This window comes from Petaurus breviceps, unplaced genomic scaffold (assembly GCF_028583685.1).
Source record: "Petaurus breviceps papuanus isolate PSGF00001 unplaced genomic scaffold, PetGlider_PUasm1.0 174, whole genome shotgun sequence".
Lineage (NCBI taxonomy): Eukaryota > Metazoa > Chordata > Mammalia > Diprotodontia > Petauridae > Petaurus > Petaurus breviceps.
The window spans coordinates 64,900,559-64,923,573 of record NW_027185761.1 but is presented as its reverse complement, the minus strand read 5'-3'; the positions used below and the strand labels follow the sequence as shown (position 1 = coordinate 64,923,573).

General features: G+C 43.1%; 1 protein-coding gene and 1 pseudogene across 5 annotated transcripts in view; one reads left to right on the top strand and one right to left on the bottom strand.

Moving 5' to 3' along the window:
• The window catches only part of TASOR (transcription activation suppressor), an 82,062-nt gene extending 63,274 nt beyond the window's left edge, over nt 1-18,788 (bottom strand). For 4 of the 5 annotated variants that reach the window (XM_069084347.1, XM_069084348.1, XM_069084350.1 and 1 more), the window contains exons 1-3: nt 11,578-14,762; nt 4,249-4,341; nt 564-636 (exon numbers count right to left, since the gene is read on the bottom strand). In XM_069084347.1, the coding sequence (XP_068940448.1) occupies nt 564-636; nt 4,249-4,341; nt 11,578-11,769 (358 nt within the window). In that variant the 5' untranslated portion in view covers nt 11,770-14,762. Of the gene's footprint in view, nt 1-563; nt 637-4,248; nt 4,342-11,577; nt 14,763-18,714 lie in introns of those variants that run through there. The other variant, XM_069084349.1, reaches the window with a different exon arrangement.
• Nucleotides 18,789-20,045: 1,257 nt separating this feature from the next.
• LOC138158509 (eukaryotic translation initiation factor 3 subunit F pseudogene) lies at nt 20,046-22,386 on the top strand (annotated as a pseudogene).
• The last annotated feature ends 629 nt before the right edge of the window (nt 22,387-23,015 follow it).

Sequence of the window (23,015 nt, the reverse complement as noted above, 5' to 3'; positions counted from 1 at the left end):
ACCTTAAACCTGAATTCAACTTAAGACACAATAAAACCATGAAATGGGGGAAAAAAATAACAAAAGAAAAAAATCCGAATATCCTGAGAATTTGAAGGATTAAAAAAAAGGGGGGGATTATAAGAGGGATAGTGGCCCAGACTTAAGAGATATGCCCCAAAAGAGTTACCTCTGTTCTCTGAAATCTCATTTTAGTAAAAGAAACATAAAGAATAAGAGAGAAAATAGTAAGAAGCAAGCTGAGATTTCCTCCTTTAGTTATTCTAGATGCCACATTCCTTTTCATTTTTAAAAATAGGCAAACACAGACATTTAAGATGAAGCTAACATGAAAACATTCCAAACTCCCCCTCCCCCCCAAGGGGGAAAGGCAGGGCAACTGGGGTTAAGTGCCTCCTGACTCCAAGGTCAGTACTCTATTCACTGAGCCACCCAGCTGCCCCAATTCTGAACTTCTGTGTGTGATGGCTAAATTTAAACAAAGACTAAGAAGACACAAAATATTACATAATAAAAAGGGCAACAAAGAAGTAGACAAAAGTAAACAATAAAAAAATAATTACCCATGGAAGGGCTGCCAAGAATTGTTATTTTGGACTGGCCCACCTGTATGCCTTTTTCACATATGCCTTGTACCTAAAGTAAACAAAAACACACTCTTATGTACATAATTAACACAACAATCTTAATGGAACAGAGCAAGTGTTAACCTCTAACACCATCTAAAAAATGAAATCTTAAGTTCCTGAACCACAATGCATGACCAAAAAGCCTAAATAATACCAGGGTGCTCCAATAAAGTCCTATTCTAATGCCTCGCTATGGCATGATATACGATTTATGTTTTCAAACGTTTGTCAGCATAGCACAAGTTCTGACAAGTTCTAAAATGAACCAGAAAAGCTTTGAGGAAGAAAATGACAATTGATTCCAAGGTCCAGGCTGACTAAATTTAGAGAGGCTTTTCAGAAAACAGCTTGTCAATCCACAGTAACTCAGGAAGAACTCCTACTAAGAAAGGCATAGAGCGGTATCTATGGTGAGGTATAGAATATTTCACACAGATACAATCAGGGATCTTAGAAATATGAAAAGAGCAAGTAATTTCAAGTTATGACTAAGAATCATTGTGAAAATCAATTAAGCTTCCTACAAACAATTCAGCTCCAAGACCCATTTGTAATGCTTTATACACATAGTAGATACCTAATAAAAATTAAATGCTTGACTTAAGTCAGTTAACACCTACTAAGTGCCAGACACTATGCTAAGCACTAAGGACACAAAAGGCAAAAAACAGTCCCCAATCTCTAGGCTCACAGTCTGGTGGAGTAACTAACTATGTACAAATAACATAGATAGCCTGGACAAACTGGAGATTATCTCCGGGGAAAGGCTTCCAGCAGAAGGTAGGACTTCAGCTGAGACTTCACAGAAGCCAGGAGATGAAGGTGAAGAGCAGCATTCAAGTATGGAGAGAGACGGAATGTCTTACCTGAGGAATAGCAAAGAGGCCAGTGTGACTGGATCATACAGTATGTGAACGGGGAGTAGTAAAAAGTAACAAGTTTAGACAGGGAGGAGAAGGCCAGGTTATAAAGGGCCTCAAAAGCCACATGGAGGATTTTATCACTGATGATGAAGAAAACAACCAATGGATTTTTAAGTCAAGGAAAGCAACTTCAGCACTGTACTTTAAGGAAGACCAACCTGGCAGCTGTGCAGGCTTATGGCAGTAGTCCAGGCATGAGGTCATGCATGTCAGCACCAGGGCAGCGGGCCAAGAGGACATGACCAGTGATTCTCTATGGGGTAGGTGAGTGAGAGAGAGAGTCAAGGAGGACTGTTAGATTGCAAGCCTGGATGAACGGAGCAATGGTGGAACCCTAGAATTAAATAAAACTGGGAAGAGAGGAGGGCTTGGGGGCAAAGGTAAGGGGTACAGTCTGTGAAATGCTGAGCTCAAGCAGCTTGAAGACATCCAGGCAGAGATGTCTAATGGACTGGAGGTGAAGACGAGAAACTGGAGAGCAGAAGGAAAGTTCGGGCTAGACCTAAGAATCATCCACACAGAGGTGACCAGTTGAATCCATGGAAGTTGATGAAATAGCCAAGTGAAATACTGTAGAGGGAAAAGAAAACCCAGGCCAGGGGAGTTGTGAAGCGCCAGACCCCTCCATCAGCAGGCACAACACGAAGATCCAGCAAGAAGACACAGGCAGAAGCAGCCAGGCAGCAGGAAAAAGAACAGGGTCACAAAAACTTCCCGAGAAGAGTCTGCAGTTGTTAAGAGGGTTGACAAAAAGTCATTCATTGGATTTGGCCATTTTTTAAAAATTGCTAACTTTGGAGAACAGTTTCACTTAATGATAAAGTCAGAAAGCTAAGGAGAGAATAACAGGAAAGAACTGGAAGCACTGATGGCCTTCAAGGAAAAGAGCCACAAAAGGAGAGGAAAAAAAAGATGACAGCAGGGATGGAGGGATCAAATGAGGATTTTTTTTTAGGATGGGGGAGATATGGGTCCATGTGTAGATAGCAGGAAAGTACCCCAGAGAAGGAAACAGAAAATTAGCAAAAAGAGGGATGACAGAGGGGCTGCTGGAGAAGGAAAAAATGAGCTGATGAACTAAAATACTAACTATACAGAGTATCCCAAAAGTCTTAGTATAGTTTTTAAGCTCAATTAAAACTTAAAACTGCACTAAAATTTTTGGGACACCCTGTATATTTATAAGAAAAAAATATGCAAACTTTTCTTAGCCCATGCTGAGCCCTGACAGTATTCTATTTGCAATCCTGCCACTTATCTATACAATTCCTAGGAATGAAATGAAACGTCTTCTCCCTCACCCCAAAACAAACAAACAAACAAACAAACAAACAAACAATTAGGGGAAAAGAAAATCCCCCCGAAAGAGTTTCAAAACAAAGATTAGTAATTCTGCTGCTACATGTCTATTCTGATATAAAGTCCTTGTGCCAAAAAAACTCTATGAAGGACATGGAAAAATGTAATGATGTTGGCTTTATCCGAGAATACATCATGACTAGAGCAGGAAGCAAGAATGAAATTCAAAGGACCGAAAAATTACAGGTGAATAGTTGACCATCTAAACTTGACCTCTAAGCTTGAAAAGTAAAGCCTTAACACAAAACCCATGTCAAAACAGATATGCTGAGGCTATGAGTGAGGCACTAAAGTTTACACTGGAGGAAAAAAAAAATTTAGAAGAAATAGCCTTATTTGAGTTGGAAATTTTTTCCCCCACTGAGACAAACTTTCCTTCACTTAAGAGTCCAGCTCTGATGCTCCAGGCCAGTGTCAGTGACACTGGTTCTTGCAGGTTCTGCCAGTGACTGGACAAGCTGTAAGCAGGTCCTACCAAATGAGACATTTCAAGTACCAACCAGTAAAGGGGATGAATGCTGTAAAATGAGAAAAGTGCAAATCTGGGAAACTGGATATGAAGGGTAAAGAAGAGTTCCAAGTAGAGGATGACCTGATGTTACAAAACCTGGGTGACTGTAAGAAGGTAGACTCCTCCATTGAAACTGGAAAGGTCAAAGCAGCATTGTGTTTGGGCAAGAAAGATAATGAGTCACTCCTGGACACATTTAGTTTGAGATGCCCATAGGACATTCAGCTTAAGACGTTAATGCCCAACACATGGTCGTTTCGTTTATTCTGTTATGATTCTATTTCTCCAGGACTATGTTAACTGGCTGTAGGACACAAACCTAACACTTAGATTACTACTGATTAAATTAAAGTTTATTGACAGTCTAAAAAAACTGCATCGTTCATAGGCATCCTCTGCCCCCTCTTCTATCAGCATCATTGCAGAAGCAAAAGGGCTGCATACGACTTGAATGACATTTCTCTTTCCATCATGGTATAACCTTCTAGGTCTTATAATGCACTGGAATTGCACTGCAGAAAACAAGGTCACCTCCACATCATGAGTAACAAAAAGCTGTCTTGAGGAACAGCTTTAAGGAACGTAAGATAAAAAGTAAACAGATACATTTAAAATGTAAGGAATATGAAAATTTCCTTCTGGATTTTACAAGCAGGAGAAATATCAGCTATAAAATAATAATGTGCTACTTACCGAGTCCTATTGTGCACTTCAGTGGAAGAATGTCATTGTATCAAAAAAAATAAAAAGCCTCAGAAATTTCAAATTTGCTATTTAGTAATTAAAATGCTCTAAAACTTAATTTTTAGTAAATGGATATACTCACCTGAGGCCGATCAACCATCAGAAATGCATAGGATTCTGCAAGTTCTTTATCTGAACGACCATCAAATCTCAGTTCTCTCCGTTTCTCTGTGAACTGTTAAAAACAGAAATCTATATAACCCTTCAGAGGTGATTATGGCTTGAAATTAAAAAAAAAACTACCTCCACAAATATTCTATACTATTCAAAAGCTGCCAGGTTAGAAAATCTGATCAGATTAATTTTCTAAAAGCAATTTTCCATCACACTCTCTCTTGTGTCTTGAGACCACTTGAGCTCCTTATCACCTGAAGAAGGTTGCAGCCCTGCACTGGCCCATCAAGGAGGGCGATTGGAGCCCTTCTGGACTGACAAACCAGCAATCCTCTTCAATACCCCCTGAGTGCACCTGATATCCCCCCTCCTATGTCAACAACCACAAGACCAGATGAAGCTTGCACAGACATCCTGACTCAGGGGTACTTCCTTGCCCTATGGAAACTATAATCTTGGCTAACAAAAGGACAGACATCCTGAGTCAGGGGCATTTCCTTGTTTTATGGCTTTATAATCCCCCTCAACAAATCCTTTCATGAATTCAGTTCTAACTACAGATCCACATGCATGCCACCAGCTCGAGAGCAATAAAACACGCATACGACCAAATTCTGTTCACCTTTCTTAGACTGAACTCTGGGGCTCACAGTCTCAACTGCCTTTCCCGTACTATGTCACTAGATAATCAGCCTTCTTTACCTGTTTTCGCATAGAAGTATTTTTCCATTACTAGGAATATAATCTGAAAATGCTATTTAAAAAAAAAAGAACTAAATGTTAAAGACATAAATATCAGCAATATAGTAAAAAATGGAACCTAAATGTTTAATAATAAAACTATTAACTCATATAAAGTGTAATATGGTTTGCAAAGTCCTTTACATACTTTTTTTATGAGCTTCCCAACAACCCCATCACTATTATCAGCATCTTACAAATGAGGAAACTGCCATTCAAAGAAGTTAAAGATTGCCCCTGAGTCACAGTTACTAAGTGTCTTAAGGCAAGACTTGAATCTAGGTCTTCTAACAACTCACCCACTACCTCCTACCACCTCTCCTCTAACACTAGGGAAACAACTCCATAAATTGTGGTACATTAACAGAATGGAATCCTACAATGCAGTGGAGGTCACCAAGACCAAGTACTATTAAGAGCTAGGGAAAGCTCTAAAATAACACAAAGCAAAAAGCAAAAATAGAAAAAAAGAGTACAACCTGACACTGGGAAAAATGAAAAGTGAATTCTACTAGAAATACAGTGACTAAGAAGTTATGACTTTATGCATAGAAATAGACTTCAAGTAAATAAGCTACAATGCAAGTCTAACTGCTTACATTAGTATTTAACAGTCTTATAACAAATGATTTAATATTAAAACTTAGACCAGTCTCCAACTCTCACCTTAAGTCTATCTGCATCTCTATCTATAAACCACTACAGACTCCTGTGTATGTGACAATCTCTCAGTGCAGCTAAGTCTCTCAAGTGCAGAAATGATGTAACTCGCTTTGGAAGGGGGGGGGGGGGGGTCGGTCACCTGGGAATTCCCCATAACAATGAAATGAAAAGTTCAGTCTTTATCCCTACACAGACATATATAAAGGCAATAAGGGCAGGGCCCATATTTAACTGTTTTATATGCTGCCCCTAGTACATTATGGTTCAATTGCCAAGTCCTGGATACTGTTTGCATAAAGACTAAAGAAGCCTACCACACAACCATGAAATTCCAAAGGGGACAGGTTACCAGAGATTGCAGGATCTGTCTCAGGGATATTGATAGCTAAGGTTTATACAGCACCTTTACAACAACTCAGTGAGGCACACATCTCTATCATACCCATAAAACAGTGGATAAAAGGACAATCAAGTAGAGATTTGGCAAACTGTGAAGGCAACCCGGTTAAGTCTACACACATACAGCCACCACAGTGGCTCAGGCCCTCTTCATTGCCCAGATAGATTACAGAAAAAGTCATCATGGTCTTCCAGCCTCAGATCTCTTCCCCTCAGTTTATCTTTTAACATTGCTGCCAAAGTAATTCTCCTTAGTGCAGATCTGACAATGTCACTCCATTATTCAATGACTGATAGTGACTGTATTAAAGGATACAGGATCAGAGACAGATCTGATCATATAACTCTCCTATCCAACAAACTCCAAGGCTTCCTCCCGCGTCTAAGATAAACTTGCTCTCCCATTTTTAAAGCCCGTCACAAGCTGGCTCTCACCTGGCATCCCAGACTCAATGGAAAAGGATCTTCTCCTGACCTTTGCAATCCCAACTTTCTCTCTGCTCAACACACCCAGTCTCGTATTCCTCAGGCTCAGAACCAGACCTACCAAGCATGCACATGCTAGGTCCATCATCAACACTGACTAGTGCGGCACGACGTCGCTGTTTCCACACCTCTGCATGGACCACACCACACAATCACAAGATCCTCCCACCTTTCCTCCTCCTCCAGAGCCCTTCTCTCCCCTTAAACACAATCTTGTGCATGAAGCCTTTCCTTCCTGATCTCCCAACTGCTGCAGCCCACCCACCTAACTCAACTTTGTATATACCTGTATTGTTCACATTCTATTTATCCTTATATAAGTACCGTGTTTCCCCGATAATAAGACCTATCCCGAAAATAAGCCCTCCCCTTACTGTGTGAGGTTCCTCTAAAAATAAGCCCTCCCCCAAAAATAAGCCCTATTGAGATTGCTACTGTAGTGAAGGTGATCCCCTGCGCTACACGCTACATTACGGTACCCTCTGTATGCACCATCCCCCCCCACCCCGTGAAACGCACGCCGCGCTCCGAGCTGCATCCAATCAGAGCTGCAGCAGTGAGCGCGTCATCCTGTTCTTTATTGAATTCATTATTGAATAAAGGTACATTTTTTTGTTCACATTTACCTGTTTATTAAAATTGCTGTCAATGTTCATTAAAATAAGCCCTCCCCTGAAAATAAGCCCTCTGGTGTTTTTCTATCCAAAAAAATTAATAAGACAGTGTCTTATTATTGGGGAAACACGGTAGTAGTTTCCTCCAATAGATGATAAGCTCCCTGTGAGCAGAATCTGTTTCATTCGTTGTACTTGTGTCCTCAGAGTTTAGCAGAGTACCCAGCAGTATTAGGTGCTCCCTGGTTGATGTCCCAACCACACAGACATCTCTCTGAAACTTCTCTCTTTCCGCTGAGTGAACTATCATCCTTCTAGTCACATCAGTTCACAACCCCTCCTTCGCATCACACAGGCAATCATCCAATCCTGTCACTTCTATCACCGCATGGCCTGCATGTGGACAGATGTCCAGCCACCAGCCTACGACAGGTCTTCAGCATCCGGATGGCTGGGACAGCCTCATGTCTGGCCTGCCTCCATTCTCTCCCATCTCCAAACCCAACTTCCACAAAACTGCTACTTGTTTTCCTACAACACAGGCCTGATCATGTCCCTCTCCTACTACAGGAAGCCCAGTAGCTCCCTTTTATCTCTGGGATCACATAACAGTCCAGAGCTTGGCCTTTATATCCCCTTCACAAGCCGTGCCTTCCCTGTGCTCTGGTTGGCCTCTGCACTGGCTATCTTCCATCCCTGGAGCGCATTTTCCCTTATCTAGGCCTCTTAGACTCCCTAGTGGCCCTTCAAGACACATTCAAGCGCTACCTTTTCTAGAAGTCCTTCCCACCCACTGGAAACCTCACCAAAATTGCACTGTACATACTCCGTACACTTCTCTGCATATATGTTGCATCCACCAACTAAATATAAGGTCTTCGATTTTCTCTGCCTCCTTGGGGCTTAGCAATAGCTAACTCAGAGCTATAACAATTTAATAACTCTACAGGAGGACAAAGCACTGTGCAGAGCATTGAGTCCTTTTGCAAATATTCTCTCATTTGATGCTTACAACTCTGCAAGGCTGGTACTATTATTTTACAGTTGAGAAAAATGAGACACACGGGGGTGAGATGACTTTCCCAGTCACACAGCTAGTAAGGGTCTTCAGCTGGTTTTGAACTCCACTCACTCCAATGTTCTAATGATTCCCCAATCACTATCTCGGGCCCTCTCTCCTAAGCTCCGTCTTGTTTCCACTTGTCTATGGGATATGTCAAACTGGCTGTCCTAGAAGCATCTCAAACAAACACCAAAAACAGGATTCGTCTTTCCTTCCAAACTTTCCCCTTCCTCACTTCCTTATTAAGTGAGAACAGCAGGAGACTGCCGCTCAGCGTCATCTCCAACTCCTCTCCCATTCAGCCCAGAGCCAGCCAGCTGCCGGTCTCCTACTTTCTAACTTGCCATCTCTGATGTAAATACATCCCCCACTCGGGTATCAAGGTGATTGATTTTACTGATGCATATGTCTGACCATCTCACCGCCCCCCCACTCTAGAAACGCCTGTGACTCCCTTTTAGCTCCAGGCCAAAAATAAAAGGCTCTTTGGCATTTAAGGCCAGTCACCAGCTGGCTCTTTCCAACCTTCACAGTTTCCTTACATTAAACTTTCCTCTACAATCCAGGTATGCTTTGCTTCCCTGAACACATGCTACTCAATCTCTACACTCTTTCCTGGCCTTCTCCCTGGCCAATACCCACCCCTGGAACGCTCTTCCTCCTCACCTCTGCTTCACAGTGGGCCTGGATTCCTTCAAAGACTCAATTCAAATTCTACCTTCTTCAGGAGGTCTTTCCCAGCCCCACCTACTGCTTGTGCCTTCCCTGAGGTTCCCTTCTATTTTCACTATCTTGTTTTCGCACACTGTCTCCTCCATTAAAATATGAGCTCCTGGAGGGAAGGGAGCATGTTTTTCCCTTTCTGAACCTTGTCTTGGGGGAACCACTAAATCCCTCCCTCTCTTCTCTAAGTGTTATCTTCTTGATGTTAACTGTCCCATTCCAATTGAATAGATCATTAATACAGTGATAATCTGACACAACTCAATCACCTCTGGGGAATACTTTGATATCATCTTAGAATATTTCACATACAGGAAAAGGACCAGACTTGTGTTTGCAGTGGTACAGGCAACTCCCTCTCTGTAACTTACATTCTTAACTGCCTAAGGATGCGTCAAAAATCGGACACCACAGACGCTGAGGAGAGAAGATGAAAGTTTCATTAAAGATTTCGGCAAGTGTAACTGCCCAGAATACGAACACACAGGTAGTGTGCAGGCTACAAATTCCCCTAAAATTCTCCTTGCTTATACAGTTTTTAAACAAAGGACAAATGATTGCCAAGGTTTTATAGGTGCTAAATCTTTAAGCCACATCCTGATCCTCCTCTTTAAAAAAAAAAAAAAAAAGCACAGTACCCTAACAGATTTGTTAGCTCAAGGAAATAGGTCTGCATAACAAAATGGAGGGGTCACCCAGAGTTCAGGTTCCAACCTCCAAAAGGCTGGCGGCTGCTTCCAACAGCACTGACTCCAGCTGGGATTGATGCCTTCTCACCAGTATAGTGCTATCAAACTCAAATAGAAATGGGATCCATTAATCCTTACATTAAGGACCCCTGTGGGCTGCGTATTGACAGTTTTGAAATGTTACAATATTTTGTTACATTTTTCTTTATTTTGTTCAGTATTTCCCAATGATATTTTAATCTGGTTCCCACTATATTTGGTTGGGAGTATTGTGGGCTGCACGCAGCTTGCACGCATGGGCCTGACCCCTACAGCCTAGAGCACTGAGAGGTTCCACCACACAGGCAATACCTGCCAGAGGCAGGACTCAAACCCAGGCCATCCTAACTCCAAGGTCAACTCTCCAGCTACTGGCGCTTCCTAACTTTTCACATAATATGAAGATGCTTTAATTCAGAACTCAAATCACTCATTTCATTTGCCCATCAATTTTCAACAGAGGGTCACAACAGTCCCTGCCTCCAAGTGACCCTTTGCACATCTAAGATTCAGTCAGATTAAAGCAGAGAAGGATGTGACCACTCAATGGATGGATTTTCCACAGGGGTCTCTTGGATCAGTGCACAGACTATGGAAGGGTCTGTGACCTTGGAGTAGAAATAAATTACAGATTTATTTTATTTCATGCATTTAAAACTTTTTTTTCTAAGGAGGAATCGAGGGGCATCACCAGCCTGCCAAAGGGATTCATTACAAAAAATGGCTATGAACCTCTGACCTTGTCCAACCCACAGCAGAAAAGAATCCTATCCATATCACAAGTTTTTCCTTAAATGAAGCCTAAATACAACTTCTTGCACTTTTACCCACTGCTACTACTTCTATATAACAAAGCCTCCTGCATGACACACTTTCAAACACCTGACTTATCACATCTGCACATAATCTTCTCTTTCCAGGCCACACAGTCCCAAATTCCTTCAACTGACTGTCACAATAGGCCATGATCTTAAGGTATTTAGCCTTCCTGGTCACCTTCCTGTCGATACCCTCTGGCTTAACAACATCTTCCTAAAATGTGAATTTCCAGGACAAACTCCAGATGAGAATCAGACCAGATTGAAACTCAATGAGACTATCATCAGCCCCTTGTGCCTGGAAAGGATGTCTCACTCACTACAGCCTCAGATTTGATTCCCTTCCATGGCTGCCATTAATTATCATGCTCCAGATCTTGAAGTTAGTGAGACTGGTATCCCTATTAAATTCCATCTCTTTGATGAGATCCAGTGTCCTAGCCTGTAAAGAACTTGCTGAATTGACTCTCTAGGGTTAACTATCCCCAGAGCTGCAATGGACCCAGTTACAACCCTGTCTTAAGAGTCAATTGTTAAATTTTCAATCTGAGCATCTACACCTCAGATAGCAGCAAGCACTAGAAATCAAGGCTGGGGTGACTATGTATTTTTTCCAGAGAGACAATTTTTAAAACATTTACCAATACACCATGGCTATCCCTCATCAACAAATTTCATCAACATAAAATATCTCTTTATTCAAAACACTTAGTAAAATGTCAGAATACCTAAATTCAGATTCCTGAGGCATGCCACTGGAGACCTACATCCATGATGAAAAAATCCCATTAATGACACTGAGTCCAATCATTCAACCTGTTCCAAATCCACCTAACTATACTGTGGTCTAGCCCACGTCACTATCTTTTTCACAATAATAGCATGAGAGATTTTGAGAATTCAACCATTAATGAACATACTACCAAATAGGAAATTTTTCATTTTCTTTATTTCAATTTATTCAAAGATGTTATGATAGTTTAAAAGGGGAAAATGCAAAATGTATTTCACTTATTTATAAAGTCAGCAACTGTTTAAAAACACCTAATATAAAGAATTTACCTCCTTTTCCAAAAGTTCATTATGAACCAAACTAGCTCGTCTGTAGTTAAAATTAGTCACTGATCCTGGCTCAAGGTAAGATGAGTGCAGAACTTTCAGGATATCTTCAAACTCTCGGGTGCCTGAAGTTACTGGCTGAAAAAGTGCTAAAAAATTAAAAAATAAAATAAAGGCATAAATATTAGCATACATATATTTAAAATATCTGTTATTAATACTTTTTTTTTAATTAGTGGGGGGGGGAAGTGGTTTAAACATAAACAATTTTAAATAACATTAAAAGAAACAAGACATACCAAGTCTTTTCTTCTTCACAAAACACCAAAACAACCACTTGACAATTCAGTGTGTGGCAAGAAAGGAAAGAATGAAAACAATTCCTTCCAATGACTAAGCTGACCAAATGTTTCAATCGAGTAAGCTCCAAGTAGTTAAAAGCAGACTGGTGTAGGTTTTGCAAACTTCATGACCATTAAAAACAACAAATCAAATTTTATCTTTTTTTTTTTTAAATACAATTATGAGTTACTTACTGTTCATCATAGAGGTCAAGCCTTAAAGAAGATTTAAAATATTAAACAAAATGCTATAAAATTATCAGAATCTGAATAAGAATGACACCTTTTAATGCTATAGCTATACACATCTGAAAAGATTTTGACCGAAACCATCGTAAATTTACAGCAAATTTGATGATAGGAAAATAACCTAAACAATTCATTGTAAAAGGGGGTGGAGGGGGTGGGGGGAGAAATCAATCTTGGAACTTCACTTTTGTTTTTGTCATAAATTTGATTGATCTTGACTCCATTTCCACTGTCTGATATGGTGATATAATTAATAGTTAAATATATTGTTCTTAACTTGTAACAAGTAACCCTGGCAGTTATAATATCATAAAGGTGTAAGTCAGGTTTAGGATTCTCTACTATCCTGAACTTAGTTTCTTCACTTGAAAACTTGTTTTTCTGTGTCCTAACCTACTGAATCTTCATTTGTAGAGCAGCTTATTACTACTGAACAAAGTAGTAGACTAATTTATTAGCATTTGATTTCTCCGGGGCTCATTATATGGATTTAGATACATCATTTCAAATTATAGAAAATTTGATTAATGAAAAGCACCATGAAAGAGAAAAAAATAAAATTATGAAACTTGTCTATGTAAACTTGTACAACTAACTTACTGATGTCAACATTTATTTATTGAAAATTCAAATAATTTAAAATCTTATGAATTTTTACATACGGATTTTCTATAAATGTTCAAATATCATACTGTAAGATTAAAAAATCTGAACCCAGGAATATAATAGTAATATAATCATGAAGGTTCTAAAAAAGAGCATAAAGTTTCAGAAAAAAACATTTCCTCTGGTTTTTCCAGGCCTTCATCTCCCTACATTATCCAAATATGATGATCATAGCAAAGTTACCATGCAATAATACACTGCTATGTTGCTAATGGGTTTAAAAATCTGTGTATTACAATTTTTTTTTCTAAATCCCCACACTAGATTTTTTTTTAAAATAAATTTTCTCTATTCAATAGGGCTGAAAAAAAAAAAAAACCAAACTCATTTTCCAGGGTCCACATCTTTCATAATACCAAGAAGGCCTGCTTCAGGTCCAAAACCCTGAATTACAATTATGGCTCTGCAATTTATTCCACACCAACCTGTTTACCACTGTTTTATCTATTCGGTGAAAGAACTGGAGTAATGTCCCTTCCAGTTCTAAATGCTATGATCCATTTCCCATTTGTTGGATTTTAATTAAAATTTGGTTCAAACCATACAAAGCAGCATGAAAACAGCATGGTTTTTTTTTTCATTAAATCATGATGTATGACCCAAGAAGGCCCAATGTTTATCACAACAAAATTTATTTTATTCTCTCCCCAAAAGACAAGTCCCACTCTTAACATCTTAAAAACAAACAAAATGACTACACACTAAGTAGACTGCTAACAAAATAGTCTTTGAATGAAATCTGGGGGATGGAAGAGAGGCAAGCAAGCAAGCAGTTCAGGTGTTTTTAAATTAATTCCTAGTCAAAATTTATGTATCCTTTATCAATTTAAAACAATTCAGATTCACAAATGCTTTATTAAGAATATGAAACTTCAAATGTGTGAATAAACATATTGTTAACACTAATACAAATGATATATTTGTCAAGTGTGAACACAGTGACTAGCTCTCCCTTAAAAAAATTAAGCTAATAAATTGCAGATAGTTATTGCTTTAGTTTAAGTTCAAATTATGAAAATTCCAGGAAAAAATTCTGAAAGAAATCTGCATTCCAAAAGACATCTATACGGAACTCAAAACTTTAAATAAAGTCTGTAAAAATTTAAAAACATCTACACTAGTTTTACTGTACAGTACTGTGCGCTCTCTCTCCTTCTCCATGCCTGCCCCTCGCTAGGTGTACCCTAGCCTCCAATCACCCCTCCACCAAAAAAAAAACCCAACAAAAAAAAAAAACAGAAAACAAAACCAAAAACACTCTTTAAGTGAGAGCATAAGACTATAGCCAACAGGCCACCACCTCTGCCAAATTGGTGTTGGCTGCCTTCCTTTCTTCCTCCCTCCCTAAGCTCTGAATAACATAAAAACAGCTTTACTTGGAGATCTTCAGAATGATCCACTTATAGGAAGTAGATCTGCCACTATTTTCATTAAGTACTTGATTTCAAGCACTGACACTAAAGTTGGTGTTGCCAATTTCATCTTTATTGCCTCTTATGTCCCTAAAATTGGGTATAGTTGAAGCTGTAGTCCTTGTGAAAATAATACTTTTTCTTCAAACAAATAAGAGCTTACTTTATGTAGACCACTATTTTTTTTTTTTGACAAAAGAAATTTAAATGCTAAGCAGATAAATTTTTGGTCCACACCTGTGATTTCATCAGTGGAGGTAACTCTGGGTGAGGGAAGTCTCACTCCCAAGACATGCATAATAACTATTTATGCAACATATAGCCTTGGAGAGGAGCCTGAGAAGACACAGTTAAGAATCACACAGCCACTCCAGGTCCAACATGGGTGAGGAAGCAAGGTCTAAACTGAGTCCTGACTGCCAAATCCACTAGACCAAGCTAAATCTGTTAAGAAAATAACTATTCAACCTTAAACAGCATCCTTACTGGTTTACTCCTATGTTTTGTTTTTTGGTTTTATTTTAAAGCAATCGGGGTTAAGTAACTTGCTCAAGGTTACACGGCCAGTTATTTCTGGGTGTGGTGCTGAGTATCTGAGCCCGGATTTGATCCAGGTCATCCTGACACTGGAGCCAGTGCTCTTACTCGCTGAGCCACCTGGCCGCCCCTAAGCAATTGGGGCTAAGTAACTTGCTCAAGGTTACATGGCCAGGTGTTTCTGGGTGGGTGCTAAGTGTCTGAGCCCAGGATTTGATCTCCAGGTCTTCTCAACACTGGGGCCAGTGCTCTTACTCGCTGTGCTACCTGGCCGCCCCGGTTTACTCCTATGTTAACATCCTATCTTTTATTAAGTTTCTATTCCAGCAACCTAGCCTCTTAAAAAGTTATGATTTAGTCTAAAAATGTAAGAAAATTAATTCAATATTAAAATTCCTGTTTTCAACACTTAAAAATAGTTCATAGACTCCAGAGCAGTTAGTAACCTTAGAAATTGGACCTCGAGGGGCGGCCAGGTAGCATAGCTTGTAAGAGCACTGGCCCCAGTGTCGGGATGACCTGGGATCGAATCGGGGCTCAGATACTCAGCACCACACCCAGAAATAACTGGCCGTGTAACCTTGAGCAAGTTACTTAACCCCGATTGCTTTAAAAAAAAAAAAAATACAATGAGAGCAAACTGAGGCCCAGAAGGCAGAAGATAAAGTTGCTCAAGGTCACACAAGTACTAAGTAAAAAAGCCAAGGGTGATCCTGTCCCAAATCAAGTGTCCCATTCACTCCTCTTCATTTCACCTACAAATTATACTTAGCACTTCATACAAAGAAATCAGTTTCCTAACATCTATTAGCTACCAATCTGACAATCTGAAATCTACTGAAGTAGACAGTGAATTCTTTGCACTGTCAAAAGTATTATCATTGTTGAGTAAGGTGTAATACAAGTTGTTCTGCATATCAACAACCTACTTTGCTATCCTATGAAATACACATCATCTCATTAGAGATTTTTCGAATCCATTCATTTCACAGGTGAAAGTAAGGGATGGAAATGTGAAGTGGCTTTGACCCAAGTTCACATGGCCCATCTAGGGACAGAGTCTCTTTGTGTTCCAATTCATCCATGCTACCTCTCATAATTACTTGCTTAAGCACAAACTTCAAAACAAATTTTATGTAAAAATTGCCCAGGAACTGGGACATGATGGGAGCTGTCTTGAAACTTCAAAAGTAAACATGGCTGGCTGAACACACTTCATTGTTTCTCTAAATAGGCTAATTCTAGATGATAGGATAATATAGACCAGAAGGAATATTGAGCTATGGGCCAGATGACCTAGCTCTCCTGGATCTGCCACTTTAATTTTTTTTTGATCAAATCAATTTAACCACTGCCTCAGGTGCAAGATGTAAAATGACATTAAATCATTTGATCAAAAAGTTATGTTTTAATTTGGACCTATGTGCAAAGGGCCATCAAACTGCATGCCTTTTGAGATTCAGCAATACCACTACCAGGTCTTGTATCCCAAAGATATCATAAAAAAAAAATGGAAAGGACCCACACATACAAAAATATTTATAGCAGCTCTTTTCGTGGAGGCCAAGAATTGGTGCCCATCAGTTGGAGAACAGCTGAACAAGCTGTGGTATATGAACATAATGGAATACTATTGTGCTATGAGAACTGAGGAACAGACTTCAGGAAAACCTGGAAAGACTTAACGAACTAATGACGAGTGAATTGTATTCCATGATCAACTATGACAGACTCAGCTCTTCTCAGTAATGCAGTGACCCAAGACAATTCCAGAAAACTAATCAAGGAAAGTGCTGTCCACATCCAGAGAAGACCGTGGAGCCCCAACACAGATCAAAGCATCTTATTTTCACTACTGTTTTCTGTGGTCTTTCCCTTTTGTTCTGCTTCTTATTCCACAACATGACTACTGTGGAAATATGTTTAACGTGATTGCACATGTTAGCCATGTCAGATTGCTTTCAGTCTTGGGGAGGAGGGAAGAAGAGAAAAATTTGGAACTTTATTTAAAAAATGGTGAAAACTATATTTATGTGTAATTGGAAAAAAATATTCACAAAAATATACCCTATACTTTGATTACATCTGATAGGGCTTTTTAAGTTAGTCCATTGGAAACTCAGAAGCTTGATTTGATCCTGGGATATCAAGATCTTTCCTTCCATCCAGTTCTACCAACTTGCTTATTTAGGGGACTCTTATGCGATGTGCTGGTTTAATTTTGCTGAATTGCTTTCTTTTTCCTTTCTATTCTGTTAAAAAAAAATTAATCACTGAATAAAGGATGGGAAAGAACATATCTGCAAACAAAAGATAATATAAAAATGAAAGATGTTAATCAAAATGAATTCTTAAATTCAGGAAACATTGCTAGAAAACACAACTGCATTCTATTCAAAGTTACAGAAAGTGGGAAATGACATCAGCCCAGCACAATTATTTAAGATGCCAGAATCACAGCTTCAAGAACATGAACTGAGCCCAAAGATTTTAAATGGGTGAGGGGCTGAAGTTTTGGGGAAAGCAAGTCAATTCGGCTTTTCAGTTAATCAACTGTCAGCTTTATAGAACCAGTAGTGAAGTCTGACCTTTGTAACAGTTTGACGAGGCTACATACAAATGTTATATTCCACTATAAACAGCGCCCTAACCAAAAATTATTTCATTTTTGTATATAAAGTATCATATACTTTATTATTATGTTATATATAAATCATTATAAAGTATTATATACTTCATTATTATATTATATATAAAGTATTATATACAAAGTATTACAAAGTATTATATTCTATATAAAGTACAAAGTATTGTGAAGTATGAAGGGAATTCTTTATCTCGTGGAGACGTTTAACATGGCTGCACCTGTGTCGTCTAGAGCAGATCGCTTGCCCTCTTGGGGAGGGAGACCAAAGGGTGGGACAAAAATTTGGAACTCAAAATCCTATTAAAAAAAAAAAAAAGACTCGGGGCGGCCCTGAGTTCAAATGCGGCCTCAGACACTTGACCCGCTTCCGGGCTGTGTGACCTTGGGCAAGTCACTTTCCCCCAATACAAAAAGCAAGTAAAAAAAAAGCTGAAGACTATATTTACGTGCAAAATAGAAAGAATCACAGGTCCGCTACAACAGGGAGTGGGAGGGGTCCGCAGAGCCGGCCTCAGGCCCCCCCACGCAGGCGCACTCCCTTCCGCGGGCGGGGCGCCTCCCCCAGGAAGTCCCACAAGAGGGCCTGACACCTGCAGGGGCTCCGCGGGGCCGGGAGGGCCGGCGGCCCCGGGCGCACGCTGCTGCCCCGCAGCCTCGGGCCGCCCGTTAACTTTCGGTTACTTCCCCCCCCCCCCCCCCCCCTCCCCCCCCTCTGCCGGGGGGGGGGGCCCCCCCCCCCCCCCCCGGCCCGGGGCGCCCCGCCCGCGCGCGGGGGGGGGGGGGGGGGGGGGGGGGGGGGGGGGGGGGGGGGGGGGGGGGGGGGGGGGGGGGGGGGGGGGGGGGGGGGGGGGGGTGGGGGGGGGGGGGGGGGCACCACCTTTCTTTTCCCGGCTCTTCCTGGGGATCTGGAAGTTCCTCCTAACGGGCAGCTCGTCGGGTCCGCGGGCCAGGGTCAGGGCCGCCGTCACCGCACCGCCCGCCTCGGGCTCCGAGCCCAGGCCGCGGCCGAGCCCCAGGCTGAAGACCAGGCCGCGGGCCCGAGCCCGGCCCGAGGCCTCCGCAGCCGCGTCCCCGCCGCCGCCGCCATCTTGTGAGGCGGCCTCGGGCTCCGGAGCGGCCGGGCCTCTGGGCGGGGACGCGGCTCCCGCTCCCGCCGCCGCCTCCATGGCCGGGCCGAGGGCCCCGGGGGAGGAGGGGCGGGAGCTGTCCGCTGCAGCTCGGACCGCCGCTGCCGCCCGGCCCCGCCCTCCCTCCACTGACTGACTGACCGACCGACCGACCGACTCACGGACTGACTCCCTGACTGACGGACGGACGCTCGCGCTCCCCTGGCCACCCGCCGCCGCAGGAGCTGCCGCCGCCGCCGCGCCGCCGCAGCCCCTTGACGTGCTCGCGTCCGGCGCCGGGGGGCGGAGCCTAGCGCGGCCGCTCAGCCAATGACGCCGCAGCGGCAGCTTCTGAAGCCGGGAGGAGCTCGTGCACGGGCCTCGCGGACTCCGGGGAGGGGGCGGGGCTGCGGGGAGGCGGGGCTCCCCGCCGCTGATTGGGCAAGAGGCGGCCCCCTCCCCCCCCCCATAGCGTGAAGGGGCCTCGGGGCTCCCGGCAGGCTCAGTCCCAAAGTGGGGGAGCGGGGCCGGGGCCGGAGTGCTGGGGCGCGTTCTGCTACCTCCAGGAGTGAAGGCTCGGGATCCCTCCGGAAGACGGCGGACTACCAGAGCGAGCTTAGAGCGGGAAGGACCCCCTCTGGCTTACCAGGTCCGAGTCCAGAAGAGACAGTGAGATGGCCCGGGCGTCGATCGAGGGCTGCCGCGTACCCTCCCCTCTCCCTGCCCCTCCCGCCTCCTCCTGGGCCCGGGCGCCCTCCGATCGGATTCCCAGGCTCGGCTCCCTGAGGCGGGGCGCGGGGCCCCCCCTCCTGCTCAGGCTGGCTGCATTATAGGTGTGCCGAGGGACGCGTGTAGGCGCCAGGGCCCAAGGGACTTGCTCCAGGTTAATGGCTGCTAGGCTCCGAGGTGGGCTTTGCACTCAGGCCTTGGACCCTCTGCCGAATCAGTCAGTCAGCGGGTGTCGGTCTTCAGGCGGGGCGCTAGGTGCTGAGGACACAGATTGTCCTGTTCTCCCAGAGGACCAGAAGGCCAGCCCTGGGTCTGCTTTGCTCACAGAGCACAGCACCTTCAGTGATGTGCGCACTCTGCTCCGTCCCTCTGTGATGCCATGCACAAGCAGTTCTCCAGAAGAATGCTATTGTGAACATCTTTTAAGGCTCTGATTACACAGTATAGTGATCACTCTATTCGTTCCATAAAATGAGAGAATCAAAGTACAGCATTCACAATGTTACAATTTCTCAAAGTGCAATAGTTAAAGCCTTCCATTCATGGGGCAAAATATCACAGAAAATCACAATATAGTCTCAAAGTCTTCCACTCATGGAGCAAAATCTCCCACGGCATTGGGCACTCAAGTTAACTCAATCAGTCACTTATTCAGCAAATACTAAGTATCATCCACAAGCCCTAGGTCACTACTAAACTACAATTTCATCTTTACTCAGTACCCAGGGAGAGGTCTTTTCATCTTGACTTGGGGCCTGTTCTCGGATTCCCTGGATCCCCTTCCATGGTCCCAGTTTCTACCTGGATTCACCAGACTGTCACCTGGGTTCCATGGCACACAGCTCCCAGTTCCTTGTCCAGCTCTCTGGGTAGGTCCTGCTCCACACTGACGTTCACAGGGTCTGGTCCATGTCAGATCCTTCACCATTTCTGCTCCAGGGAATTCAAGGCTCAGCCAAGCCACAAACAAACAAAGTCTCAGCATCCCAGTCATGCTTCCTCAGTCACCTGGGCTCCTGGCTCAGGGCTCCTGTTCAGAAGAAGCTCCACCACAAGTTCTCAGGAAATTCTGGCTCAGTTCTCCATTCTCTCTTCTCTAGCTGCTCTGCCACCAGATGCTGGTCCCAAGAAATTCTGACTGTGCCTCTCTGGGGCTTTTCCTTATATATATACACAGCATTAGCTTCCTGTTTCAGCCAACCCCTTCCTGTTAACATTAGTATCAGGAGACAGGAGCTCTTACCTTCTGTTTCCCCAACAGAGCCTTGATCAGTTACTAAGTGCTAAGTACCTGCTACCTTTGCCAGCACAAAGGGATCTTCAAATTCATATTACATGACCATGACACAGTCCTGTGCCGCTGTCTGCCACGTCACACAATGGATTCCAAAGTTCTTAAGACTTTAGAGTGTCATTGTATTGCTCCTTCTGACCAAGTGAACATTTGGCCTGTATGAGTTCTCCATAAAATAGTCTTTGGCAAGCATACATTTTGCATTCAAACAAATACAGAGAATGCAACAGTCCTTACTCCTGTGCCTACTATGGCCCAGGTACTGTTTTGAGTCCTGAGGATTAAAAAAAAGAAAAAAGAGCTTTCACGCTTCGGCAACATGGCGGCTGCTACGGCAGCCTCGGGTTCCTCCCCGACTTCGACTCCAGCCCGGACCCCAACCCCAACCCTGGCGTCTACACCGGATTCCACCCAAGCTCCCGCCACGTGGTCCGGCTACACCCAGTCATCCTCGCCTCCATCGTGGACAGCTACAAGCGTTGCAACGAGGGCGCGGGTCACATCATCGGCACTCTGCTGGGAACAATTGACAAACACTCAGTAGAAGTCACCAACTGCTTTTCAGTGCCACATGATGAGTCTGAGGATGAGGTTGCTGTGGACATGGAATCTGCTAAGAATATGTATGAATTACACAAGAAAGTCTCTCCAAGTGAACTTATTCTGGGCTGGTATGCCACAGGGCATGACATCACAGAACATTCAGTACTGATTCATGAATACTACAGCTGGGAGGCCCATAGCCCCATTCACCTCACTGTGGACACCAGCCTCCAGAATGGGCAGATGAGCATCAAAGCCTACGTCAGTGCTTCCATGGGTGTTCCTGGAAAAACAATGGGGGTGATGTTCACTCCACTGACAGTGAAATATGTCTACTACGATACTGAGCGAATTGGAATTGACCTGATCATGAAGACATGTTTTAGCCCCAACCATGTGATTGGCCTTTCAAGTGATCTGCAGCAAGTTGGTGGTGCATCAGCCAAGCACGGTGTTGCAGTATGCTGAGGATGTGCTGTCCAGAAAGGTGTCAGCTGACAACGCCATGGGCCGTTTCCTGATGGGCCTGGTTAACCAAGTTCCCAAGATTGCCCCTGAGGACTTTGAGACCATGCTGAACAGCAACATCAATGAGCTGTTGATGGTGACTTACCTTGCCAACCTAACCCAGTCACAGATTGCTCTCAATGAGAAACTTGTGAGCCTGTGAGGAAACCCAATGAGCAGCAGCTACAGTCTGATGTGGGTCCTCCCTTGACCCGACCTATAGGATAGAGCAGAAGAAAAGCAGATTCTTCTTCAATCATCACCTGTAAGTTGCCTGTTTCTGTAGATGAGCTGTTTATAACTCCAAATAAAACACAGACATCCCTTTAAAAAAAAAAAAAAAGAACAAATAGCTCCAACCATCCAGGAGTTCTCCTTTTAGTTGGGCAGACACCTTGCACAAGGCTTCATAAGAGATAGCAATTGAGGGGCGGCTAGGTAGCACAGCGAGTAAGAGCACCGGCCCCAGTGTCGGGATGACCTGGGGATCAAATCTGGGCTCAGATACTTAGCACCACACCCAGAAATAACTGGCCATGTAACCTTGAGCAAGTTACTTAACCCAAATTGCTTTAAAAAAAAAAAAGAGCAATTGAGTAGAGAGAGGTAGAGACAAAAGCATTTCAGGCATGCTAGAAAGCCAGTAAAAAGGCATCAAGGTGTGTGGCATTGGGGTGTGGTCCTAGCCATTCTGGCTAGACATAGAGCCAGTGGATTGGTGCAGTGTGTCAGAAGGCTAGAAAGGCACCATAGGGCCAGGTTGTGAATGGTGTTAAAGGCCAAGCAGAGGAGTTTAGATTTGATCATAGAGGTGATTTTAAGGGAAGTTTCCTGAGTTTACTGAATTGAAGGCCAGTGTTTTAGGAAAGTCCTTTTGATAGCTGTGTGGGGCTCTATCCATTATTCCATGTTCTAGTCAAAGGTAGCCACAGAGCCAAGTGAAACTGACCACAGTAGGATCTTTCCAGTTCAGGTTCATAGCACACTTAAATCTTTGCAAATAGTGATTCCTACACCAAGTTTTTCAAATTCAGATCAGTCAGCTTTAGAAACTAACTGATTTTCCACTTGGTGTTAACTTTGAGGACTCTTCTCTCCCCAAACCACACCCACGTTATTATTCCCCATTTAGCTATTCAGTGATTTTCCTCCCAGACTATATTCCTAGTTATCCAAGCTTTCTTGGCTATCAAAGCCCCAGAAACCGCTTTACCTTAGAAGTTCCCTTCACGGGATGGCTAGGTGGCACAGTGAATGGAGCACGGGCCCTGGAGTCAGGAGGACCTGAGTTCAAATCCAGCCTCAGACACTTGACACACTAGCCATGTGACTTTGGGCAAGTCACAACCCCAATTGCCCTCCAAAAAGAAAAAAGAAGTTCCCTTCACCCTGGATCTTTCACTGCAAGCC